Below are 22,738 nucleotides of genomic sequence, written 5' to 3'. Positions count from 1 at the left end.
CAGGTTGTGGGCTTCATTCGCTTAACAATACCCTGTACCTCTTCCAATGACACCTCTGGTAAATGATCCATTTGTCGTGGCACAAAACAGTTTAAATGGACAGTTTGAGCCAAAGGACCAGACAGAGAGGAACGGATATGATCAATCTTGGATCTAAAAAAATCCATAAATTCATTACACCGCTCTTCCGAAATAGCAGTAGTCGATGGCGAATTTGGCTTAAGCAATTGATTTATAGTTGAAAAGAGCTGCTTAGAATTTCCTGAACTATTTTGTATAACTTTAGAATAGAACTGCGACCTAGCCTCCTTAAGGGACTGTGCATATAGATGTTGATGCTCCCGGTAAATTTGTTTATGGACAGTGAGGCCAGAGGCTCGAAAACGCCGTTCAAGAACCCGCCCCACTGCCTTCATCTTACGAAGCTCATCTGTATACCACGGGGCTGAGTGAGTAAAAATAACAGCTCTCGTTTTAAGTGGGGCATAAAAGTCCAACAGACTGCTAAGCTGGCTATTATAATAAGCCACCGCATCATCAACAGAGCAAAATTGTGTAGATAGATGCTGAAAATCCATTGCCAAAAGTTCAGGATTTATATTTTTTAAGTTTCTAAAACAAATGTCCCGCTTGGGCTTATAACAACTGGATGATGATATCAAATCCATTGAAATAGCCATATGGTCTGACACACCTAGGTCATACACCTGCAAATTAGTCAAAGGAGCAAAATTCGTAATGACCAGATCCAAGGTATGCCCTCTAGTATGTGTGGGGACATCAACGAGTTGTTTTAAATTAAAACAATCCAGCAGCTGAAGAAATTCCGCTGCGGGATGGCACGAAGGGGTATCAACATGAATATTTAAATCTCCTAAAATAATAACATTTACATTTGATATACAAAAGGTTGTTAAAAGATTTGACAACTCAGCAGTAAATGATGAGCTAATTTTCGGTGGCCTATAAACAAGAATGAACAACACAGGGAAAGGAATTTTACATTTAAAAGCAAGACATTCAAATGACACAAAATCTGGTACTAATTGCAAAGATAGCTCCAAATGGCTGCGGTAGATAACTAGCAGGCCCCCACCTCGCCCTGTGCTACGGGCTATTTCAAGATAACTATACCCTTTAGGACAGCTCTCGTTTAAAGAAGAAAAAATATTTGGCTGATGCCAAGTCTCTGTAACGAACATAAAATCCAAACATTTATCCAGAATATGATCATGAATAAAACACGATTTGTTTGTGATAGATTGTGCATTTAAAAGTTCAATTTTGCTACTTGAAAACGCAACACATCTTCGCACCGGTCGCAACAGACTAAAATCGACCCCACGTTTCTCCTTCAACTCAGCAAGCGATGTTGCCATAGAAATGTTTAAACCACATAACTGATGATCACCAGCGCGCCGCTGACGCATGCGTGAAGTAACAGTTCGTATTGCTGACCAAAGAGTCGGGATGGTATGATTAGTCTGTGAACAAACAAACTTTCGCCGAGAGCTTCTATGGATATAACGTGGGCGGCGGAGTAGTCCCAGCTGTTTAATCACCGCAATACATGGTGGAGCCAAAAAACTGGTATAATTCATCAGCTGTTTAACTGAATAACTCAGACGTAATAATGGTACCAATGGCAGCATTTTAAAAGCACAAAATAAATATCCGTAGCACTAAAGTGCAATGCACGAAATGTCTATGAAGAAATACAAATAAAATACAATCAGGGTTATATTAATCTATACCCTGGATAGCTACCACATAGTGCAGGAGTTCATTTTAGGCCAAATACACTGTAGTCCTTCCAGAATTGCACTGTTCCCAGTTTATGTGAAAAATTGCAAAATACAGTAAGGAAAATGCAGAATTAAAAAAATATAATCCAAGTCCCCGCACCTGCTTACCAGCTTCCAAGTTCAAACAAGAGCAACAAAACTGTGTAGCCTAAGGGAGAGGACCTGCTCAGCCATTCAAACACTCTGCTACTGAGTTTCTCTGCCAGTGATAGTATTCAGCTGTTCCTCGTCACTCCATTTTCCTTCCACATCTCCAGATAGCTGATTTCAGCCGCTCGGCTGTTTGAATAATCGGCCGCTCGGCTCTTTGAATACTCGGCCGTTCGGCTGCCCGCCTGATCAATGGCTCTGGAATCGACTGGCCGGCCGCTCAGCTGGCAACAGATGTCATAGGGCTCCTCCTTCCTCGTCCTCCCCTCGTCCCCTCCTCGTCTCCAGCCCGACACAGGACACACAAGTGGAACACACAAGCGCTGGCTGGAACCCGCCCACCAAAGCGGAGAAACAACAGGGAGCGGAGAAGCGGCGAACAAGCAACAGGCCACGCCAGCGTCCTCTCCTTCCCTCTTCACCTCCAGACAGGAAGTTGGTCTACTTCCTAGAACACATGATGAGGGATAACTGAGGAGGAAGGATGGAGGGATATGTATATCATGCTCCCCTGCAGTGAGGAGATGATGTGCTGTAACCTCTAGAAACCAATCAGTGAGCAGTATTACTTTAACAGTAATCTCTAGCAACAAATTAACAAGCAGAAATCATTTGCTGTAACCTCTAGCAACTAATCAGTGAGCTGTAATGTGTGCTGTAACCTCAAGCAACCAGTCATTAAGCAGTAATGATATGCTGTAACCACTGGCAACCAATCGCAATGGCTGCCTGATCTGATACAGTAAACTGATTTTAAGTCTAGCTGCTATTTATTGTATGTCTCAGAGCAGTTGCATGGGGGGGGGGGGCCCAAGAAATTTTTTGCCCAGGGTCCAATCAATATTAAAGACGGCCCTGGTCATGCCACTGGCTTTGCCAAATGTCGTTAGACTTGGAGCTATGGTGGCACCATCACATGGAAGGTCAATCAGCCGTGGCTCAAGGAACCCCTAGCCACCTCTGAAGGAACCTTAGTTGAGAATGGCTGGCTTACATATCTAAATCCAAAAATAAAAATATGTGTTATATTGCAGCTTACCAGTCCTTAGATGTGGTGACTGCATTCATTTTCATTTTTCAGACTAAGGACATTTTCAGCAAGTATAGAAAATACCTATTGACCTTGATGGAAATGCAGTGACCTTGTCACTTACTGTGCATTGAACTGTATGCACAAACCATATTTTCCTTCCAAGTTATCTTCTTTGAACTACTCATGTACAGTACTAATACTAATATGTTTAGAAATAGAGAAATACTTTTTTGTGGTCCAAATCAGAACAGCCCAGGGTGACCAACATGTCTCTTTCCGTAGATACACTTACTTCACTTTTTACACATTTTGTTATGTTACAGCCTTATTCCAAAAATGGATTAAATTCATTATTTTCCTCACAATTCTACAAACAATCCACCATAATGACAACATGAAAGATGTTTGTTAAAAATCTTTTCACAAATGTATTAAAAATAAAAAATCCCATGTACATAAGTATTCACTTCCTTTGCCATGACACTCAGAATTAAGCTCAGGTGCCTCCTGTTTCCACTGTTCATCCTTGAGATGTTCTACAACTTGATTGGAGTCCATCTGTGGTAAACTTAATTGATTGGACATGATTTGGAAAGGCACACACCTGTCTATATAAGGTCCCCAGTTAGTGTATGTCAGAGCACAAACCAAGCCATGAAGTCCAAGGAATTGTCTCTAGACCTCAGAGACAGGATTGTATGGGGGCACAGATCTGTGGAAAGGTACAGAACAATTTCTGCAGCATTGTAGGTCCCAATGAGCACAGTGGCCTCCATCATCTATAGATGGAAGAAGTTTGGAACCACCAGGACTCCTTCTAGAGCGGGCCGCCTGGTTAAACTGAGTGATCGGGGGAGAAGGGCCTTAGTCAGGGAGGTGACCAAGAACCCCGATGTTCACTCTGACAGAACTTCAGCGTTTCTCTGTGGAGAGAGGAGAACTTTCCAGAAGAACAACCATCTCTGCAGCACTCCACCAATCAGGACTGTATGGTAGAGTGGCCAGATGGAAGCCACTTCTCAGTAAAAGGCACATGACAGCCCATCTGAAGTTTGCCAAAAGGCACCTGAAGGACTCTCAGACCATGAGAAACAAAATTCTCTGGTCTGATGAAACAAAGATTGAGTTCTTGCCTGAATGGTAAGCGTCGTGTCTGGAGGAAACCATACACCGCTCATCAACTGGCTAATACCACCCATACAGTGAAAACCAGCTCCAGAGCGCTCTGGATCTCAGACTGGGGTGAAGGTTCATCTTCAAACAGGACAACGACCATAAGCACACAGCCAACATAACAAAGGAGTGGCTACGGGACAACTCTGTGAATGTCCTTTAGTGGCCCAGCCAGAGCCCAGACTTGAACCCGATTGAACATCTCTGAAGAGATCTGAAAATTGCTGTACACCGACGCTCCCCATCCAACCTGATGGAGCTTGAGAAAAAGAAGAATGGGAGAAACTGCCCAAAAATAGGTGTGCCAAGCTTGTAGTCATGGGCGTAGCATAAGGGGTTGCAGGGGTCACAATCGCAACACCACCCCTAGCTCCAGGGGGCCCCTGCAGCTTCCCTGTCATATTATCATATCCTCCACAAAGCCCAGCTCCGATATGCCCTAGGGCCCCACAGCCACATTCCAGTACTGGGCTTTCACTTTGCCTTCCACAGTCCACACCACTCTGTTCCCATTGGCTGGGGAGAAGCTGTGAGCCATTTCTTGAATGGAGAGGAGCAGGAGGTGAGAACAGCCTAGGATGGGGAAGTGTCTGTGCTGTGTGCTGGCAACATGGAATGGTAACAGAGTTAAGAGGAGGAGAGTGCCGTCCTGTAGCCACGATGGGACCGATGTCACTGGTGAGGTATGACACTGCTCAGTGTCTTCTAGTCACTAACTGGGAATCTCTGTACCCCCCCACCCGGGGATGTCTACTTACCCCACTTCCCTGACAACTGGGGAAAAGACACACCCTCGGGGGGGGACCTTCCCCCAACACCTGCTAACACTGACAGAGAAACCTTCAGAAATTGCTAAAACAAATCCCTTAACACTTCCCGAAGGGGCTGCAGGCTCCAGATTTCACATTGTCCCCCCAGATCTAAGTTGCGCCCCCCCCCAAAGCCCCCCTGACCACCCCCTCCACCCTGAATGCTAAGTCCCGCTGCTGAGCTTCTTTCCCATTACAGCACTCTATACTGTTCCTCCTCCGCAGGGCTGAAATCACATTCCTTTACAACACAGCCAGTCAGCCATGATCTGCACAGGGTGTATCTGCCTACTGCAACTACACTGCCGTTTCGACCAGAGAATTTCACAGGTCAGAATGGCAACATAAAAGCCAGATACACCCTGTGAAGGCTGATAGACTGTGTGTAAAGGAATGTGATTTCAGCCCTGTGTATTGTGGAGGGAGGAGCTGTATACAGTGCTGGGATGGGAAAGGAGCTCTGCCAAGTGACCTGCCAGGGGTCCCTGTCCTCTGATTCTCCAGCAGTGATCATTGTCCTCTGATTCTCCAGCAGTGATCCATGTCCTCGGATTCTCCAGCAGTGATCCATGTCCTCTGATTCTCCAGTGGTGATCCATGTCCTCTGATTTTCCAGTGGTGATTCCTGTCCTCTGATTCTCCAGTGGTGATCCCTGTCCTCTGATTCTCCAGCAATGCTCATGGTCCTCTGATTCTCCAGGGGTGACCCCTGTCCTATGATTCTCCTGGGGTGATCCCTGTCCTCTGATTCTCCAGCGATGCTCATGGTTCTCTGATTCTTCAGGGGTTATCCCTGTCCTCTGATTCTCCAGCGGTGATCCCTGTCCTCTGATATTTAAAATAGAACAAATGTGTATCTATCACAGGGTGGTGTCTGTGGATACACTGATAAATAAAATGCCACGTCCTAGTTATCACTTTGTGAATGTAAATATTGACAAGGAAAAGGGGGAGTAAGGGAGAAAAATAAAAAATGAAAATAAAAGAACCTTCACATAAAAGACCTCAAAAGAAAAAATGTGGGTTCAGTTGGACTTTTTAGGCATAAAGAAAGTTGTAGACACAACCAGTATATTCAAAAGGAATTATTTCTATTTATTTTAAAACAAAAAATAAAAACAGAAAATAAAGAGTTCAATTTCCTTTTTACACACAAAAAGGAAATGTTTCCTCCTTGTAACTACACATTTAAGACCTAATTGACATCCTATCAAAAACAGTAAGATCCATTTCAAATTTCCAAAAAGGAAAAAACAAAATATGTATCTATATAAATATAGAATTAAGGATATCAACCATACAGTCAGCAATTACATATATTTTTGGTGCTCTACATGTTTCGCGTCTGCGATGACGCTTCTTCAGGAGCTGATAACAATGTTCTAAATTATAAGGAGAGAATATAAATAAATAAAAAAGGAAAAAAACATATATGTATATAAAGTACTAAACAACACATATATAAGCATACATTAAAATACATATATCCAAATATATATAACATAATTCATTATATCACCCATCAGAGTACTGAGGTGTTTCAAAAAAAGGGGGAAAATGAAAAAAAAATAAAAAATAAATAAAAAAAAGGAAAGGGGAGGGAGGGGGTGTGGGGGGAGAAAAGGGGGGGATTTTTCTGGAACCACAATGTGGGGGCGGATATAACATTCCTATTTCGTATCATATAGTGTCAAGCCATCAATACTTACATTCCTTCATAGAGTGTGTCCCATATAGAGAGACCACCATTTCCGAAGGAGACTGGGGAAGTTGGTACGATTGATTACACAACCATTTCTCCACAAGGGGAAAAAAAAAAGGGTAATTGTTGAGCAAAAAAATATAAGTATAGATTTTGAGCTTAGTGAAATCACTTTAAAGGTGTATTGGGCTCATAAGGTTTCAAATCTTCAGTGTTTAAAGCGGAGGTCCACCCTAAAATGGACCTCCGCTCATCTGATCCCTCCCCCCCTCCGGCGCCACAATCGGCACCTTTCAGGGGGGAGGGGGGTGCAGTTACCTGGATAATCCAGGTAACTGCACCCACTTCCGGGCTAGCTGTCTGCGGAACGAGCGTAGGTTACGCCCCCGTTCCGCAATGCCCCGCCCCCTTCAGCAAGTGCCCCGCTGCCTGCTGGGAAACACACAGCTCCCAGAGGCAGCGGGGACCGTCCGGATTGCGCCGCGCGGCTCGCGCATGCGCAGTAGGGAACCGGGAAATGAAGCCGAAAGGCTCCATTTCCTGATTCCCATACCCAAGATGGCGGCGGGACCCGGCAGCCGAGCGAGCGATCGGCTTCGGGTGCCGACATCGCGGGCGCGCTGGACAGGTAAGTGTCACTATTTAAAAGTCAGCAGCTGCAGTATTTGTAGCTGCTGGCTTTTAAAAAAAAAAAAAAAAAACGCGGAGTCCCGGTGGACTCCCGCTTTAATAAATATTCTTGAGACGTAAGTAAACAGAGGTAGGATCGATGATGGATACTGTTTAGTATCCCCTAAGCTGTATAGATAAAAGAAAAAACATAAAAGTGGGGATTTTTAGGATTTTATATAGATATCCAAAGACATTAAAAAAAAAAAAAAATATCCTTGAAAGTGAGAGAGGATATAAAGGACCCACTATTTTAGGTGAAACGTCAATTATTTAAACAACAAAGAAAAAAGGAGAGAGCCAGTAAGAGAAATTGTGCAGTGTATGCTAAGACTAAACTATTAATAGTGCTTTAAGAAACCCACCATAATAGTTAAGAGAGATGAAAGAAATATATCCAGTAAAAATAAGAGAAGGATATATAAGGTTATGTAGACCAATTACCTCAAGGTGCAATGAAAACGGACCAAGTTCCCACTGGGTAAAGAAGGAAGGTAAGAGGGGGAATCAAAAAGGCAGACTATTCAGCCCATTCACCCCTATCATATTGTTTGTTGTGTAAGATGGCCGCCATTCATGGACACCAGCCACGTGTGTCCTTTTATATACATCCGTCCCGGTAGTGACGCCACTCCGCACTAGACGGAAGTGACGTTCACTTACCCGACCAACGTCTCCTACAATGCGTTCGGTCGGTCACGACGCTACACCCGAACGTGCAGCGTCCTCGCATAGTGGACGTGTGTACGTTCGTGTACCAAAACAGAACGTCTGGCCACCGTAACAAACAGACGTGCACCGGATATAGGAGGAACACCTCAAAAGTTCCTCCCCGATCTGCGGAGGTGAACAGAGGGGCAGCATTCCGATACATCGGATTGAGACAATACCAGAGGGGACCGTGAGAACAACCCACGGGTCCCTATGGTGGAGCACCAGACCCCACATCCCGAATGGAAATCCCATGGGATCATTGGGGGTTGCGCTTACGTGGTCGCACATTGTGGTCAGAAAAAAAAAAAAGATCCCTGTCCTCTGATTCTTCCGGGGTGATCCCTGTCCTCTAATATAAGGAGGAACTCTGGGAATAGTGATGGACGAACTTCCGACGGGACGTTTCACGAACGCGGACCGCGAACGCGGCCGATAGTTCGCGAAACAGAAAGTTTGCGGCGGGCCCCATTGACTTCAATGGGAGGCGAACTTCGCAAACCTTTAGGTCAAATTTGCAGCCACAAAATAATTATTAGCTGGGCAAACATAGTCCCACCACATGGCCAATGACATAATACATGTATGAGGTGAATTTGGGATCGATAACTACAAGCATTCTTTTTTTATATGGGAAATTGTTGTGACAATTCAGGACTGTGGAGCGCATAAAGGCAATGGAGGAGAGGGAAGGTCAGGGACCAGGGTAGGCAAAGAAGAGGGTGCAGGAGATGATCACCAGCAGCGTTACATACAGCAATGACACCTGCACCGTGATAGAGTCATCTGACAACAGCACCGTGATAGAGAGCACTGACATCAGCAGCGTGACATAAAGCATTAACACCAGCACCGTGACATACAGCATTGACAGCAACACCGTGATAGAGAGCACTGACATCAGAAGCGTGACATTAAGCACTGACATCAGCACCGTGATATACAGCACTGACAGCAGCACCGTGATAGAGAGCACTGACATCAGAAGCGTGACATTAAGCACTGACATCAGCACCGTGATATACAGCACTGACAGCAGCAGCGTGATAGAGAGCACTGACATCAGAAGCGTGACATTAAGCACTGACATCAGCACCGTGATATACAGCACTGACAGCAGCACCGTGATAGAGAGCACTGACATCAGAAGCGTGACATTAAGCACTGACATCAGCACCGTGATATACAGCACTGACAGCAGCACCGTGATAGAGAGCACTGACATCAGAAGCGTGACATTAAGCACTGACATCAGCACCGTGATAAACAGCACTGACATCAGAAGCGTGACATTAAGCACTAACATCAGCACCGTGATATACAGCACTGACAGCAGCACCGTGATAGAGAGCACTGACATCAGAAGCGTGACATTAAGCACTGACATCAGCACCGTGATATACAGCACTGACAGCAGCACCGTGATAGAGAGCACTGACATCAGAAGCGTGACATTAAGCACTGACATCAGCACCGTGATATACAGCACTGACAGCAGCAGCGTGATAGAGAGCACTGACATCAGAAGCGTGACATTAAGCACTGACATCAGCACCGTGATATACAGCACTGACAGCAGCAGCGTGACATTAAGCACTCACACCAGCACCGTGATATACAGCACTGACAGCAGCACCGTAAGCAGCCCCAGGAGTAAGTCAGCACAGCACAGGGATGGTGTGATCCCCTCATAATAAGAACCCCCAGGAGGAAGTCAGCACAGCACAGGGATGGTGTGATCCCCTCATAATAAGCAGGCCCAGGAGAAACTCAGCACAGCACAGGGATGGTGTGATCCCCTCATAATAAGAACCCCCAGGAGTAAGTCAGCACAGCACAGGGATGGTGTGATCCCCTCATAATAAGAACCCCCAGGAGGAAGTCAGCACAGCACAGGGATGGTGTGATCCCCTCATAATAAGAACCCCCAGGAGTAAGTCAGCACAGCACAGGGATGGTGTGATCCCCTCATAATAAGCAGGCCCAGGAGAAACTCAGCACAGCACAGGGATGGTGTGATCCCCTCATAATAAGAACCCCCAGGAGTAAGTCAGCACAGCACAGGGATGGTGTGATCCCCTCATAATAAGCAGGCCCAGGAGAAACTCAGCACAGCACAGGGATGGTGTGATCCCCTCATAATAAGAACCCCCAGGAGGAAGTCAGCACAGCACAGGGATGGTGTGATCCCCTCATAATAAGCAGGCCCAGGAGAAACTCAGCACAGCACAGGGATGGTGTGATCCCCTCATAATAAGAACCCCCAGGAGGAAGTCAGCACAGCACAGGGATGGTGTGATCCCCTCATAATAAGAACCCCCAGGAGTAAGTCAGCACAGCACAGGGATGGTGTGATCCCCTCATAATAAGAACCCCCAGGAGGAAGTCAGCACAGCACAGGGATGGTGTGATCCCCTCATAATAAGAACCCCCAGGAGGAAGTCAGCACAGCACAGGGATGGTGTGATCCCCTCATAATAAGCAGGCCCAGGAGAAACTCAGCACAGCACAGGGATGGTGTGATCCCCTCATAATAAGAACCCCCAGGAGGAAGTCAGCACAGCACAGGGATGGTGTGATCCCCTCATAATAAGCAGGCCCAGGAGAAACTCAGCACAGCACAGGGATGGTGTGATCCCCTCATAATAAGAACCCCCAGGAGGAAGTCAGCACAGCACAGGGATGGTGTGATCCCCTCATAATAAGAACCCCCAGGAGGAAGTCAGCACAGCACAGGGGTGGTGTGATCCCCTCATAATAAACAGGCCCAGGAGAAACTCAGCACAGCACAGGGATGGTGTGATCCCCTCATAATAAGAACCCCCAGGAGTAAGTCAGCACAGCACAGGGATGGTGTGATCCCCTCATAATAAGAACCCCCAGGAGGAAGTCAGCACAGCACAGGGATGGTGTGATCCCCTCATAAGCAGCCCCAGTAGAAATATGACACCGCTCAACCTCTTCAAAGAGGAGGGTAGGGGCATATAGTACGGTGTGCTTTTTTGGGACAAGGAAGTGAGCCAAATGAAGAAAGAAGGTCTGTGTGCTTGATTAAAAAAATAGTTTATAGACATATACATGGTCTACTGGTCACATGTGTTGAATTCCTTCCGAGATCCATGCCTCATTCATTTTTAGAAATCAACCCTATCTATTGTGGACCGATAGCGGTCCTTACAGAACAGCAGACTGTACCTCACTCAACCCTATGTACTGTAGCACCCTTCACCAAGTTACCAGTCCTTATAAGGACCTTTGTGGACCAAGTAGGTTGTGTGTGACTGATTAGCAGACTGTACGTCAGTCCCTATACTGCTGAAGGACTGCTGCAGTATAGGGCAGCGGTCAGCAGTGGTGCACCTCAACCCTATCTATTGTGGACCGATAGCGGTCCTTACAGAACAGCAGACTGTACCTCACTCAACCCTATGTACTGTAGCACCCTATATACCTTACCAGCCCTTACAAGGACTTTTGTGGACCAAGTAGGTTGTGTGTGAGTGATTAGCAGACTTTACATCAGTCCCTATACCGATGAAGGACTGCTGCAGTATAGGGCAGCAGTCAGCAGTAGTGCACCTCAACCCTATGTATTGTGGACCGATAACAGTCCTTATAGAATAGCAGACTGTACCTCACTCAACCCTATGTACTGTAGCACCCTAGACCAAGTTACCAGTCCTTATAAGAACTTTTGTGGACCAAGCAGGTTGTGTGTGACTGATTAGAAGAATTTACGTCAGTCCCTATGCCAATGAAGGACTGCTGCAGTATAGGGCAGCAGTCAGCAGTAGTGCACCTCAACCCTATGTATTGTGGACCGATAACAGTCCTTATAGAATAGCAGACTGTACCTCACTCAACCCTATGTACTGTAGCACCCTAGACCAAGTTACCAGTCCTTATAAGAACTTTTGTGGACCAAGCAGGTTGTGTGTGACTGATTAGAAGACTTTACGTCAGTCCCTATACCAATGAAGGACTGCTGCAGTATAGGGCAGCGGTCAGCAGTAGTGCACCTCAACCCTATGTATTGTGGACCGATAACAGTCCTTATAGAATAGCAGACTGTACCTCACTCAACCCTATGTACTGTAGCACCCTAGACCAAGTTACCAGTCCTTATAAGAACTTTTGTGGACCAAGCAGGTTGTGTGTGACTGATTAGAAGACTTTACGTCAGTCTCTATACCAATGAAGGACTGCTGCAGTATAGGGCAGCGGTCAGCAGTAGTGCACCTCAACCCTATGTATTGTGGACCGATAACAGTCCTTATAGAATAGCAGACTGTACCTCACTCAACCCTATGTACTGTAGCACCCTAGACCAAGTTACCAGTCCTTATAAGAACTTTTGTGGACCAAGCAGGTTGTGTGTGACTGATTAGAAGACTTTACGTCAGTCCCTATACCAATGAAGGACTGCTGCAGTATAGGGCAGCGGTCAGCAGTAGTGCACCTCAACCCTATGTATTGTGGACCGATAACAGTCCTTATAGAATAGCAGACTGTACCTCACTCAACCCTATGTACTGTAGCACCCTAGACCAAGTTACCAGTCCTTATAAGAACTTTTGTGGACCAAGCAGGTTGTGTGTGACTGATTAGAAGACTTTACGTCAGTCCCTATACCAATGAAGGACTGCTGCAGTATAGGGCAGCGGTCAGCAGTAGTGCACCTCAACCCTATGTATTGTGGACCGATAACAGTCCTTATAGAATAGCAGACTGTACCTCACTCAACCCTATGTACTGTAGCACCCTAGACCAAGTTACCAGTCCTTATAAGAACTTTTGTGGACCAAGCAGGTTGTGTGTTAGTGATTAGCAGACTGTACGTCAGTCCCTATACCAATGAAGGACTGCTGCAGTATAGGGAAGCGGTCAGCAGTGGTGCACCTCAACCCTATCTATTGTGGACCGATAGCGGTCCTTACAGAACAGCAGACTGTACCGCACTCAACCCTATGTACTGTAGCACCCTTCACCAAGTTACCAGTCCTTATAAGGACCTTTGTGGACCAAGTAGGTTGTGTGTGAATGATTAGCAGACTGTACGTCAGTCCCTATACTGCTGAAGGACTGCTGCTGTATAGGGCAGCGGTCAGCAGTGGTGCACCTCAACCCTATCTATTGTGGACCGATAGCGGTCCTTACAGAACAGCAGACTGTACCTCACTCAACCCTATGTACTGTAGCACCCTACACAGACCAAGTTACCAGTCCTGATAAAGAGCTTTTTGGAACAAGTGAGTTGTGAATGATTAGCAGACTGCAGCAGAAGGGCAGCAGTCAAGTATAATATTCTTTCTATATTTGGAAGAAAGAATATTATACGTGTACAAGCCTATTACCGTACCACTGATACCAGTCCTGAAAAGAACCTTTGTGGAACTAATAGTAACAGCAACTCTTTAAACTGACCCTCACTGCCTGACACACTGCTTCCTTCCTGTCCCTATACAAACTGGAAAAAAAGAGGAGACTGGAACAATTACTGGTTACTGGAATAGCTCTTTTGTGGACCTGATAGTAACAGCTAATGATGATGATGATGATGATGACTAATCTGGCTGTCCCTAAAATAGCAGCAGACACAGCGCTCTGTCCCTTTCTCTAAACTGACAAAAGACACTCAGGCTGCTGCAACAGTCAGTAGCACAGCAAACCTATATACACCTAACACCTATACCAGTCCTGAAAAGAACTTTAGTGTACCAAATAGCTAGCGATTTATCTGTCCCTACTCCACACAGCAACCTTTTCCTATAGTGACAGAAGAAAGAATGTAAAATGGCCGCCGGATCGGGTGTATTTATAGGTTAGGGGGAATGTCCAAGTGACCTTGTGCTGTAATGTCTCAATTGGCTGTCCTGTACCCCATGATGGATGTGTCATCAGGTCAAAGTTCCTTTACACAGTAAAAACACGGAAGTGTCCGCCGGGCGAACGAAGCCAATAGTCCGCCGAACTGGCGGACCGCGAACAGCCGAAATTCGCCGCGAAACGACCGCCGGGCGAACTGTTCGGCCATCACTATCTGGGAACTCTAAACTCTTAAGCCACTTTGAGTATCTTGGCGTGTGGTGGGTGTATCTGCACATGTGGTGAAAGTGGTGGGTGGTAGTGGGGGGGGTCCCAGGTCAACTTTTGCATCGGGGGCCACAAGCTTCAAGCTACGCCTCTGCTTGTAGCATCACACTCAAAAAGACTTGAGGCTGTAATTGGTGCCAAAGGAGCTTCACCAAAGTATTGAGCAAAGGCTGTAAATACTTATGTACATGGGATTTTGTTCCTTTTTTCATTTGTAATACATTTGCAAAGATTTCAAACAAACTTCTTTCACGCTGTCATTATGGGATTTTGTTTGTAGAATTTAGAGGAAAATAATGAATTTAATCCATTTTGGAATAAGGCTGTAACAGAACAAAATGTGGAAAAAGTGAAGCACTGTGAATACTTTCCGGATGCAATGTACATGATTGTTTTTGCATTTAAATACACTTTACGATTTTGCAAGGCTATTTTGTTTACCACTTAGTCCCTGTTCTCCCATTTTGTTTTTGGGCCTTGCCCTTCCTGATCTTATATCTGTGTATAATTATACCACTTGACATTTCGCAGGTCATTTTCCGTCAGCAGAGCAGTTCGAACGTGATGAAACGTCTTCTTTGTGCTACTGTTGGACTTCCATGGTAAAAAATGTAGATGTGCCATATAATGCTATGCCTTAAAAAGTTTCTAGCAGTGTTTGTATCAGGTAAGCCATAGATAGTAATCAGAAAGTGAATATGTAGTGAAGTGGATGTCCCTGTAGCCAAATATCAAAGCAGACCCACTAGTGATGGTGTACGGCAACCTCAGCCTGGGCTCCAATCTGGCCACGTCCTGCGCGTTTCGCGCCACCTCTCTGAGCTTAATCATGGGGCATTGATCCTCATAATTAAGCTCTGAGGGTCGGAGTAAAATGCATTGGGGGCGTGGCCTGGTTTGAGCCCAGGCTGAGGTTGCAATACACCAGCACTAGTGGATCTGCTTCATCAACTTCACTACATATTGTTTTCTGGAGGAGCTCCTTCCCCAACCGTTATTTACAGCAATGGACTGGGGATTAGCCTGAATGGCGCACACATCAGTTTCTTAGGATCACAATAAGAAAGTAAACTTCTATGCCATGCTTTAAATTTGGCTAACTGAATATATTTTTAAATTCAACCATTGGAAAAAACGTAGGGACAGCTCTATATTATGTGTAGCGCCGGCTCCTGAAGAGCACGTGCTGTGTTTTTTTGAAAGTTAAGGTTACACCTGAACTGCAGTTTGGTTTGGGTACAATTGTTCTAAATTTGGACCTCAGCATCAGTCTGACTGGACTATAGGATGTTCAGTCTGGCCACAAGGGGCACTGTCTCTTCTGGCGGGCATGGAACCACAGTTTAGTTGGGTGCTTTAAGTTTACTCTCTCTCGGAGCCCGCCCAGTGGGAGTGTCACTGCTGTGCTTTCTGGGATAGGGTACTTAAGATGCGGATGTCACGTGGTTCGGGGTTTCCGGTCCAGAAGTATGTTCTGACTCCATGGTCCTGGTCCTCCTGACCAGCCCCCAGGAAGGCTATGGCCTGGGGTGCGGATCCACCCGACTTATTGTCTCTGGGCTGGCTAGCCCAAGGCAAGGAAACTAAAGAAGGATTCCGAGGTGGTCCGGTGCCATCTCTGGTAGTTGGAGAGGCTCAGTAACTTCGTAGATATCCAGGGCTGGACTCTTCAGAAGAAGGCCGTGTACGGGTTGGCTTCTTAGCAAGAGCCTGGTGGGGCTAAAGTACCTAGGTGAATCCTGTCTCGTGGGTATCGCCAAGCTGGCTGAAAGATCCAGGTATCACATGAGTGTTCCACAAGTTTTAGTTTCCTGAAGTTCTACAACACCGTCTGTGGCAGAGACGTATTCCTGTATGTTCTACAACAATGTCTGTGGCAGAGACTTGTTCCTGTATGTTCTACAACAACGTCTGTGGCAGAGACTTGTTCCTGAGTAAAGCATCTTGTTGGCTTCTAGGCCTTGTGAGAGAGGGACTATCCAACTTGAGTGAACATCCAGTTGTGAATGGCTATTCTCTGGATTTAGTCAAAGTAAATAAGTCCTTCATTATTGACTTTGACACTAAGAGTACCTGAACTTCCTTCCTAACCCTCTGATCCTATTTTAAGAGACTGTTCGTTGTCTACGTTTTTTTGCAATAAAAATCCCTTTACGCGGATCTGTCGTCACTCTCTAAAGTTACTGGGCCCTCTACCACGGGAAACCCCTAGACACAAATCGAGGAGAAGAAGGTAACGGTAAGCCCAATCAAACCAGCAGCTCCTTCGGGGGTTAGTGCTACATGGGGGGGCTCGCAGTCCGGGATTTACCGTTACCCCTCGAAAGAACTGTACATGTGGTGAATATAGGACAGAGGGTTGTGTTTTTTTTACTAGGCCATCTTGTGTAATGGTGGACTTCCACTGTTGGCGTGTAAGCGTAGGAGGAGCCTGGAAAAGGCCCGCGAGTTGCGCAGCCGAAGGAACTAGTGGGAGGAGTCTGGCCTGTTTCCCTTCCCTGCACGAGGCACCGCGTGAGTGTGTTGCGGGAGAGGAAGAAGCAGGTTGCTTTGTGTGGAACGCGAAGGAAAGAAACTTTTGATGCGAAAATGTTCTGAGCTCCGTGAATGCCACCCAGCATGGGACCGCGTATGCCATCAGCAGAAGGTCTGATGGGTCTGAGACTCCCGGGAGCTACTTTGACTGATACAGGTGTAGCGGTGACACTTTGAACAAGGTGTCTGTCATTTTGTTTTTGCCTCAGAACAGTAAAGGGGTTCTGAGGGTTGATTATGTAGGCTTAACTTTGACATCAGTTTGGCTGGACTGTGTTAGAGTTCTGCCTGGTCATGTGTACAGTTAGGTGCACATGACAGGCCCAGAACCAGGCCTGGTTGGACGCTTTAGGTATCAGTTTCCCCGGAGCCAATCAGTGGGTGCGCCTGGCCCCCGCTGAGGAGTCTGGGGAAGGGTACTTAACATGTTGATGTCACGTGTTTCCGGGTTCACTCGTGAGACCATAGCTGCCTGTTCCTGATTCTGGACTGGGGTAGCCCTGGCTGAGGGAAGGAGTTTTTCACTCAAGATTTGACAGTACATTGTCCCTTTGATGCAGTGAAGATGTCCTGTCCCCTTAGCAGAAAAACACCCCCAAATCATAATGATTTCCACCTCCATGTTTGATGGTGGGGATAGTGTTCTTCGACTCATACTAGGCAGCATTCCTCCTCCTCCAAACAAGATGAGTTGAGTTGATGCCAAAGAACTCGGTTTTGGTCTTATCTGACCACAACACTTTCACCCACTTTTTCTCTGAATCATTCAGATGTTCATTAACAAACTTCAGACATGTGCTTTCTTGAGCAGGGGGATCTTGCACGATTTCAGTCCTTCACGGCGTAGTGTCTTACCAACTGTTTTCTTGGTGACTATGGAGGTTGCTAGGGGGTTCCTTGAGCAATGAGAAATTTCTGCCTCTCAGATAAGTTCCAATTGACACATTGATCTTTTTAGCTATGTGTAAGAGGGTAATGCCCCATAAACATGATCGGAAATTCCCCCAGAAAAAGTCCGATGTGAGTTTTTGGTCGGAAATTCCGACCGTGTGTATGCTCCATCTGACTTTTTCTGGAGGAATTCCTGCCAGCAAAAGATTTGTGCCCCGTACACACGATCGGAAATTCCTTCAGCAAAAGTCGGATGTGAGCTTTTGGTTGGAAATTCCGACCGTGTGTATGCTCCATCAGACTTTTGCTGGCGGAATTCCCACCAGCAAAAGATTGAGAGCAGGTTCTCTATTTTTCAGTCAGAAAACGTTCCGATTGTCTGTACAAATTCCGACGCGCAAAATTCCTACGCATGCTCGGAAACAATTCGACGCATGCTCGGAAGCATTAAACTTCATTTTCTCGGCTCGTCGTAGTGTTGTACGTCACCCCGTTCTCGACGGTTAAAAGCTCAGAGAACTTTTGTGTGACCGCGTGCATGCAAGCCAAGCTTGAGCGGAATTCCGTCGGGAAAAACCATCCAAAATTTTTCCGACAGAAAATCCACTCGTGTGTACGCGGCAATAAGCCTGGTGCACACGATCAGATTATCAGACGAATTTTCATCCGATTTTTGTTGCATGCTAGTCTCATATCGAAAGTGAAGAGGTTACTCAACATAGAAAAATTCTCCTATGACAGAATTCAACTTCAGAAGTGATGTCACTTCTGAAGTTGAATTCTGCCGTACGAGAATCATGTGTTTAACGGTTTTGTATGTGTCCTTTCGTTTCTGAGCATGCGTAGTCTCGCTCTTACGAAAAAGATAAAAACCCCAGAGGTGATCAAATACCACCAAAAGTAAGCTCTATTTGTGATAAAAATGTAGTTTGGGTACATCGTTGTATGACCGCGCAATTGTCATTCAAAGTGCGACAGCGCTGAAAGCTGAAAATTGTCCTGTTCGGGAAGGGGGGGGGGGGGGAAGTGCCCGGTATTGAGGTGGTTAAGTAGCGTTCATGAATTGATGTGTGAGTAGTACAGTGAGTAGTACAGTGAGCCCAGACTGCCAGGGGGGCGGGTCCATGACAGCCTGGGCTCACAGGAAGTGGGTTGGGTTACTTTGACTGTCATATAACTTGGAAGACCGCCGACATTCAGTTGTAATAAGGAATTACTGCACGGGACTTTTTTATTTTTGCTTTTTCTGGACATTTTGTTTTTTTTAACTAAAGTTCCACTATAGTTGGTGAATAAATCACTATTACAAATTTGTGTTTGTTGATGCTCGCTCGGGTGGGGGAGTCACAGAGCAAGAATGCTTTTTAAAACTTCATCTATCATAATCCAAATGAATAAAATGTTGTATATATTGTAAAGTTATTGATTTGTTGCTAACTGAACCTTAGTCTCATGTCTAATCGTTTACCCTCTTCAGCTCCCCTTATGGAATCGTCCCTCAAGCTGCGTTTCAGAGATCAGGTAATGTTTATATATATTATATATAGGTGTTCCTAAACTGAATGGAGGGAACAGCACCAATAATATCAGCATGTTGGTTTTTGGTGCATGGAACCCAGCGCTGCAAGTAGAAAAAAAAATGTACTGAAGTCTGACACACAGTGTAATTTACATTGACCCTTCTCTTTCTGTATATAGATGATTAATGTCACTGTAATTATTATAATAAAACCAAAAAAAAATCTAAGTCCCTTTTTCCTAATCAATATACAGCGGTCACATGACCCAGCTCTCTCCCAGCCTATCTGCAGGGAAACGGTGGCAGGCACAGCTTCTAGTCCTCTGCTGCTGATCACATGTTCCAAAAAAAAAAAAAAGCCTTTGGAATACAGAGTAAAAACAAATAATTAATAACAGCAAACTGTTTTAAATTGTCATACAAATATATATTTGGAATCGAATCTTTGTTATTTTTTGGCAATAACACGGTGTGGGCAGATTTTTGCCGGTCATAGGCTGTGTCACACCCCCTCCAGCCCATGTCTTAGAATAAGAGGGAGGTAAAGCCTCCATTAATCTAAATGTAATATTCTGCCCCCATTGTGTTTAGCTGGTTAGCGGGCATGGAGGAGGAAGGTGGGAGTGGACTCTCATTTACCACTGTGTATACACAGTGGTGTGGTGGTATACACAGTGGCAGCACAGTGGTGTAGTGGTATACACAGTGGCGTGGTGGTATACACAGTGGCAGCACAGTGGTGTAGTGGTATACACAGGGGTGTGGTGGTATACACAGAGGCAGCACAGTGGTGTAGTGGTATACACAGTGGTGTGGTGGTATACACAGTGGTGTAGTGGTATACCCAGCAGTGTGGGGTTATACACAGTGGAAGCATGGTGGTGTGGTGGTATACACAGTAGTGTAGTGGTATACACAGTGGTGTGGTGGTATACACAATGGTGTGGTGATATACACAGTGGTGTGGTGGTATACACAGTGGTGTGGTGGTATACACAATGGGGTGGTGGTATACACAGTGGTGTGGTGGTATACACAATGGTGTGGTGGTATACACAGTGGCAGCACAGTGGTGTGGTGGTATACACAGTGGTGTGGTGGTATACACAATGGCAGCACAGTGGTGTAGTGGTTAGCAATTTTTGCCTAGCAGCAAAAGGGCTGCTGGTTCGAATCCCAACCACAACACTACCTTTCTGGAGTTTGCATGTTTTTTCCATAAACATGTTGTCACCCTGAGACAGGAAGTATGTTACCAGCATGATCATCAAGGCAAAATAAAGGAAAAAAGGCCTAAAAAAAAACAAAAAAAATGCAGCCGCCATATCTTAGGATTTGTAAGCTGCAATATAATAGATATTTTTCTTGGGTTTTGATATGCTGTAAAGGAATACTTTAACCACTTCCCACCCGGCCTATAGCAGAATGACGGCCGGGCGGTGGTTCAGTTATCCTGACTGGGTGTCATATGACATCCAGCAGGATAACAGCTGGAGCCAACGGAGGCTCTTTACCATGTGATCAGCCGTGTCCAATCAAATCTGATCACTATGTAAACAGGAAGAGCCATTGATTGGCTTTTCCTCACTCGCGTCTGACAGACACGAGTAGAGGAGAGCCGATCGCTGGCTCTCCTGACAGGGGGTGTCTGCGCTGATTGTTTATCAGCACAGCCCCCCCTTGGATGCCCACACTGGACCACCAGGGAAGCCGCCAGCACCACCAGGGAAGCCCCTAACATGTGGATGGCCAGGTACATTCCCTTGGCCATCCACATGTGCCAACTTATGCCCAACAAATGCCAATCAGTGCCCACAAATGGGCACTGACTGGCACCACTATAGAACTAATAAAATCAGTGATGCCCAGCAATGCCACCCACCAGTTACTTTTTAATGGCACATCAAATGTGGTGCGGTTTTGCCACAATTGGCTCCTATTTTCGTGTTTTCCCCCCAACTGCAGTGAGATTTCTAAATGCGTCCAGGATGGCGAAGGTTCAGCCCGTGATTCCAGATCACTAGATGTGAGCTGGGCCTAATGGTTTTTGGTCAGTTTTGGTTTATACGTTTTTATAATAGCAGCCTGCCTTGTGGCCGTCTCTCTCTGATTGAAACTTTACACTGATCTGTTTGATAAGGGATGAGTAACGATCAATGAGTCATGTGATCGTGTTTGTAAAATGTCACTTTTGTCTGCTGATGTATGTTTACAATGGACTAAGCAGTCTCCAGAGGACATGTGAAAATCATTCTAAAGCTTCATTAGCAGACGATATTTACAAAAATAATAAGCAATGTTTTATTTTTACATAATTTAAGATTTATACCACCTTTATATATATATATATATATTTTTTTTTTCTTCCAGACAAAGAAGACGTTTTCCAGAACATTCTGACTCAGGTTTCTGAGGAATTTTCAAGGTAGAGACCAACAGAGACAGGAAAATTCATGTTGGCACTGCCCAAGGGCCCCATGCCACAGGTTTTCAGTGTGTGTATGTGTATTCTGTGTGTATATACTGTGTGTGTATATTGTGTCTGTGTGTGTATACTGTGTGGCCCCATAATCTATTGCCTGGGGGCCCCATAATCTCCTATTGCCTGGGGGCCCCATAATCTCCTATTGCCCGGGGGCCCCATAATCTTCTCCTGTTGCCCGGGGCCCCCATAATCTTCTCCTATTGCCCGAGGGGCCCCATAATCTCCTATTGCCCGGGGCCCCATGAGTTGTCAATCCGCCCCTGGCTCTGTTTTTGACAGCCAATTAAATGTCTGCTTATATTTTCTAACCCTCTCTACAATCATGGTTATGCGATGCATACTAGCACATTGTGACTTTACTTTGCAGGGGGAAAAAAAAAAAAGGCCAGCGGTATACAACCGCTTTAAATATATTTTCACATTAACAAAACATTAGCTCCAGGAGGTTTTACCCCCTTCATGACCAGGCCATTTTTTTGCTATTCAGCACTGTGCTCCTTTAACCACTTAAGCCCCGGACGAGTTTGCAGCCAAAGGACCAAGCCCCTTTTTGCGATTTGGTACTGCGACGCTTTAACTGACAATTGAGCGGTCGTGCGACGTGGCTCCCAAACAAAATTGGCGTCCTTTTTCCCCACAAATAGAGCTTTCTTTTGGTGGTATTTGATCACCCCTGCGGTTTTTATTTTTTGCACTATAAACAAAAATAGAGCGACAATTTTGAAAAAAATTCAATATTTTTTACTTTTTGCTATAATACATATACCCAAAAAATATATAAAAAAAAAATTTTTTCCTCAGTTTAGGCCGCTACATATTCTTCTACATATTTTTGGTAAAAAAAAATTGCAATTAGCGATTATTGATTGGTTTGCGCAAAAGTTATAGTGTTTACAAAATAGGGGATAGTTTTATAGCATTTTTATTAATATATATTTTTTTACTAGTAATGGCGGCGATCAGCGATTTTTATTGTGACTGCGACATTATGGCGGACACATCGGACATTTTTGACACATTTTTGGGACCATTGTCATTTATACAGCAATCACTGCTATTTAAACGCACTGATTCCTGTGTAAATGGCACTGGCAGTGAAGGAGTTAACCACTAGGGGGCAGTGTAGGGGTTATGTGTGACGTTATGTGTTTCTTTTTTATTGT

General features: G+C 45.4%; 1 protein-coding gene across 1 annotated transcript in view; it reads left to right on the top strand.

The window, feature by feature from the left end:
* The window catches only part of PDE9A (phosphodiesterase 9A), an 83,061-nt gene that overhangs the window by 5,405 nt on the left and 54,918 nt on the right, over nt 1-22,738 (top strand). Inside the window, exons 2-4 of the mRNA XM_077456172.1 lie at nt 14,677-14,747; nt 19,049-19,092; nt 21,461-21,515. Of these exons, the coding sequence (XP_077312298.1) occupies nt 14,677-14,747; nt 19,049-19,092; nt 21,461-21,515 (170 nt within the window). The remainder of the gene's footprint in view (nt 1-14,676; nt 14,748-19,048; nt 19,093-21,460; nt 21,516-22,738) is intronic.

This window comes from Lithobates pipiens, unplaced genomic scaffold (assembly GCF_037356315.1).
Source record: "Lithobates pipiens isolate NorthernLeopardFrog02 unplaced genomic scaffold, aLitPip1_a1.2 Scaffold_27, whole genome shotgun sequence".
Taxonomy (NCBI): domain Eukaryota; kingdom Metazoa; phylum Chordata; class Amphibia; order Anura; family Ranidae; genus Lithobates; species Lithobates pipiens.
Note: the sequence above shows the minus strand (reverse complement) of the source record. Positions and strands in the feature narration are given on the sequence as shown.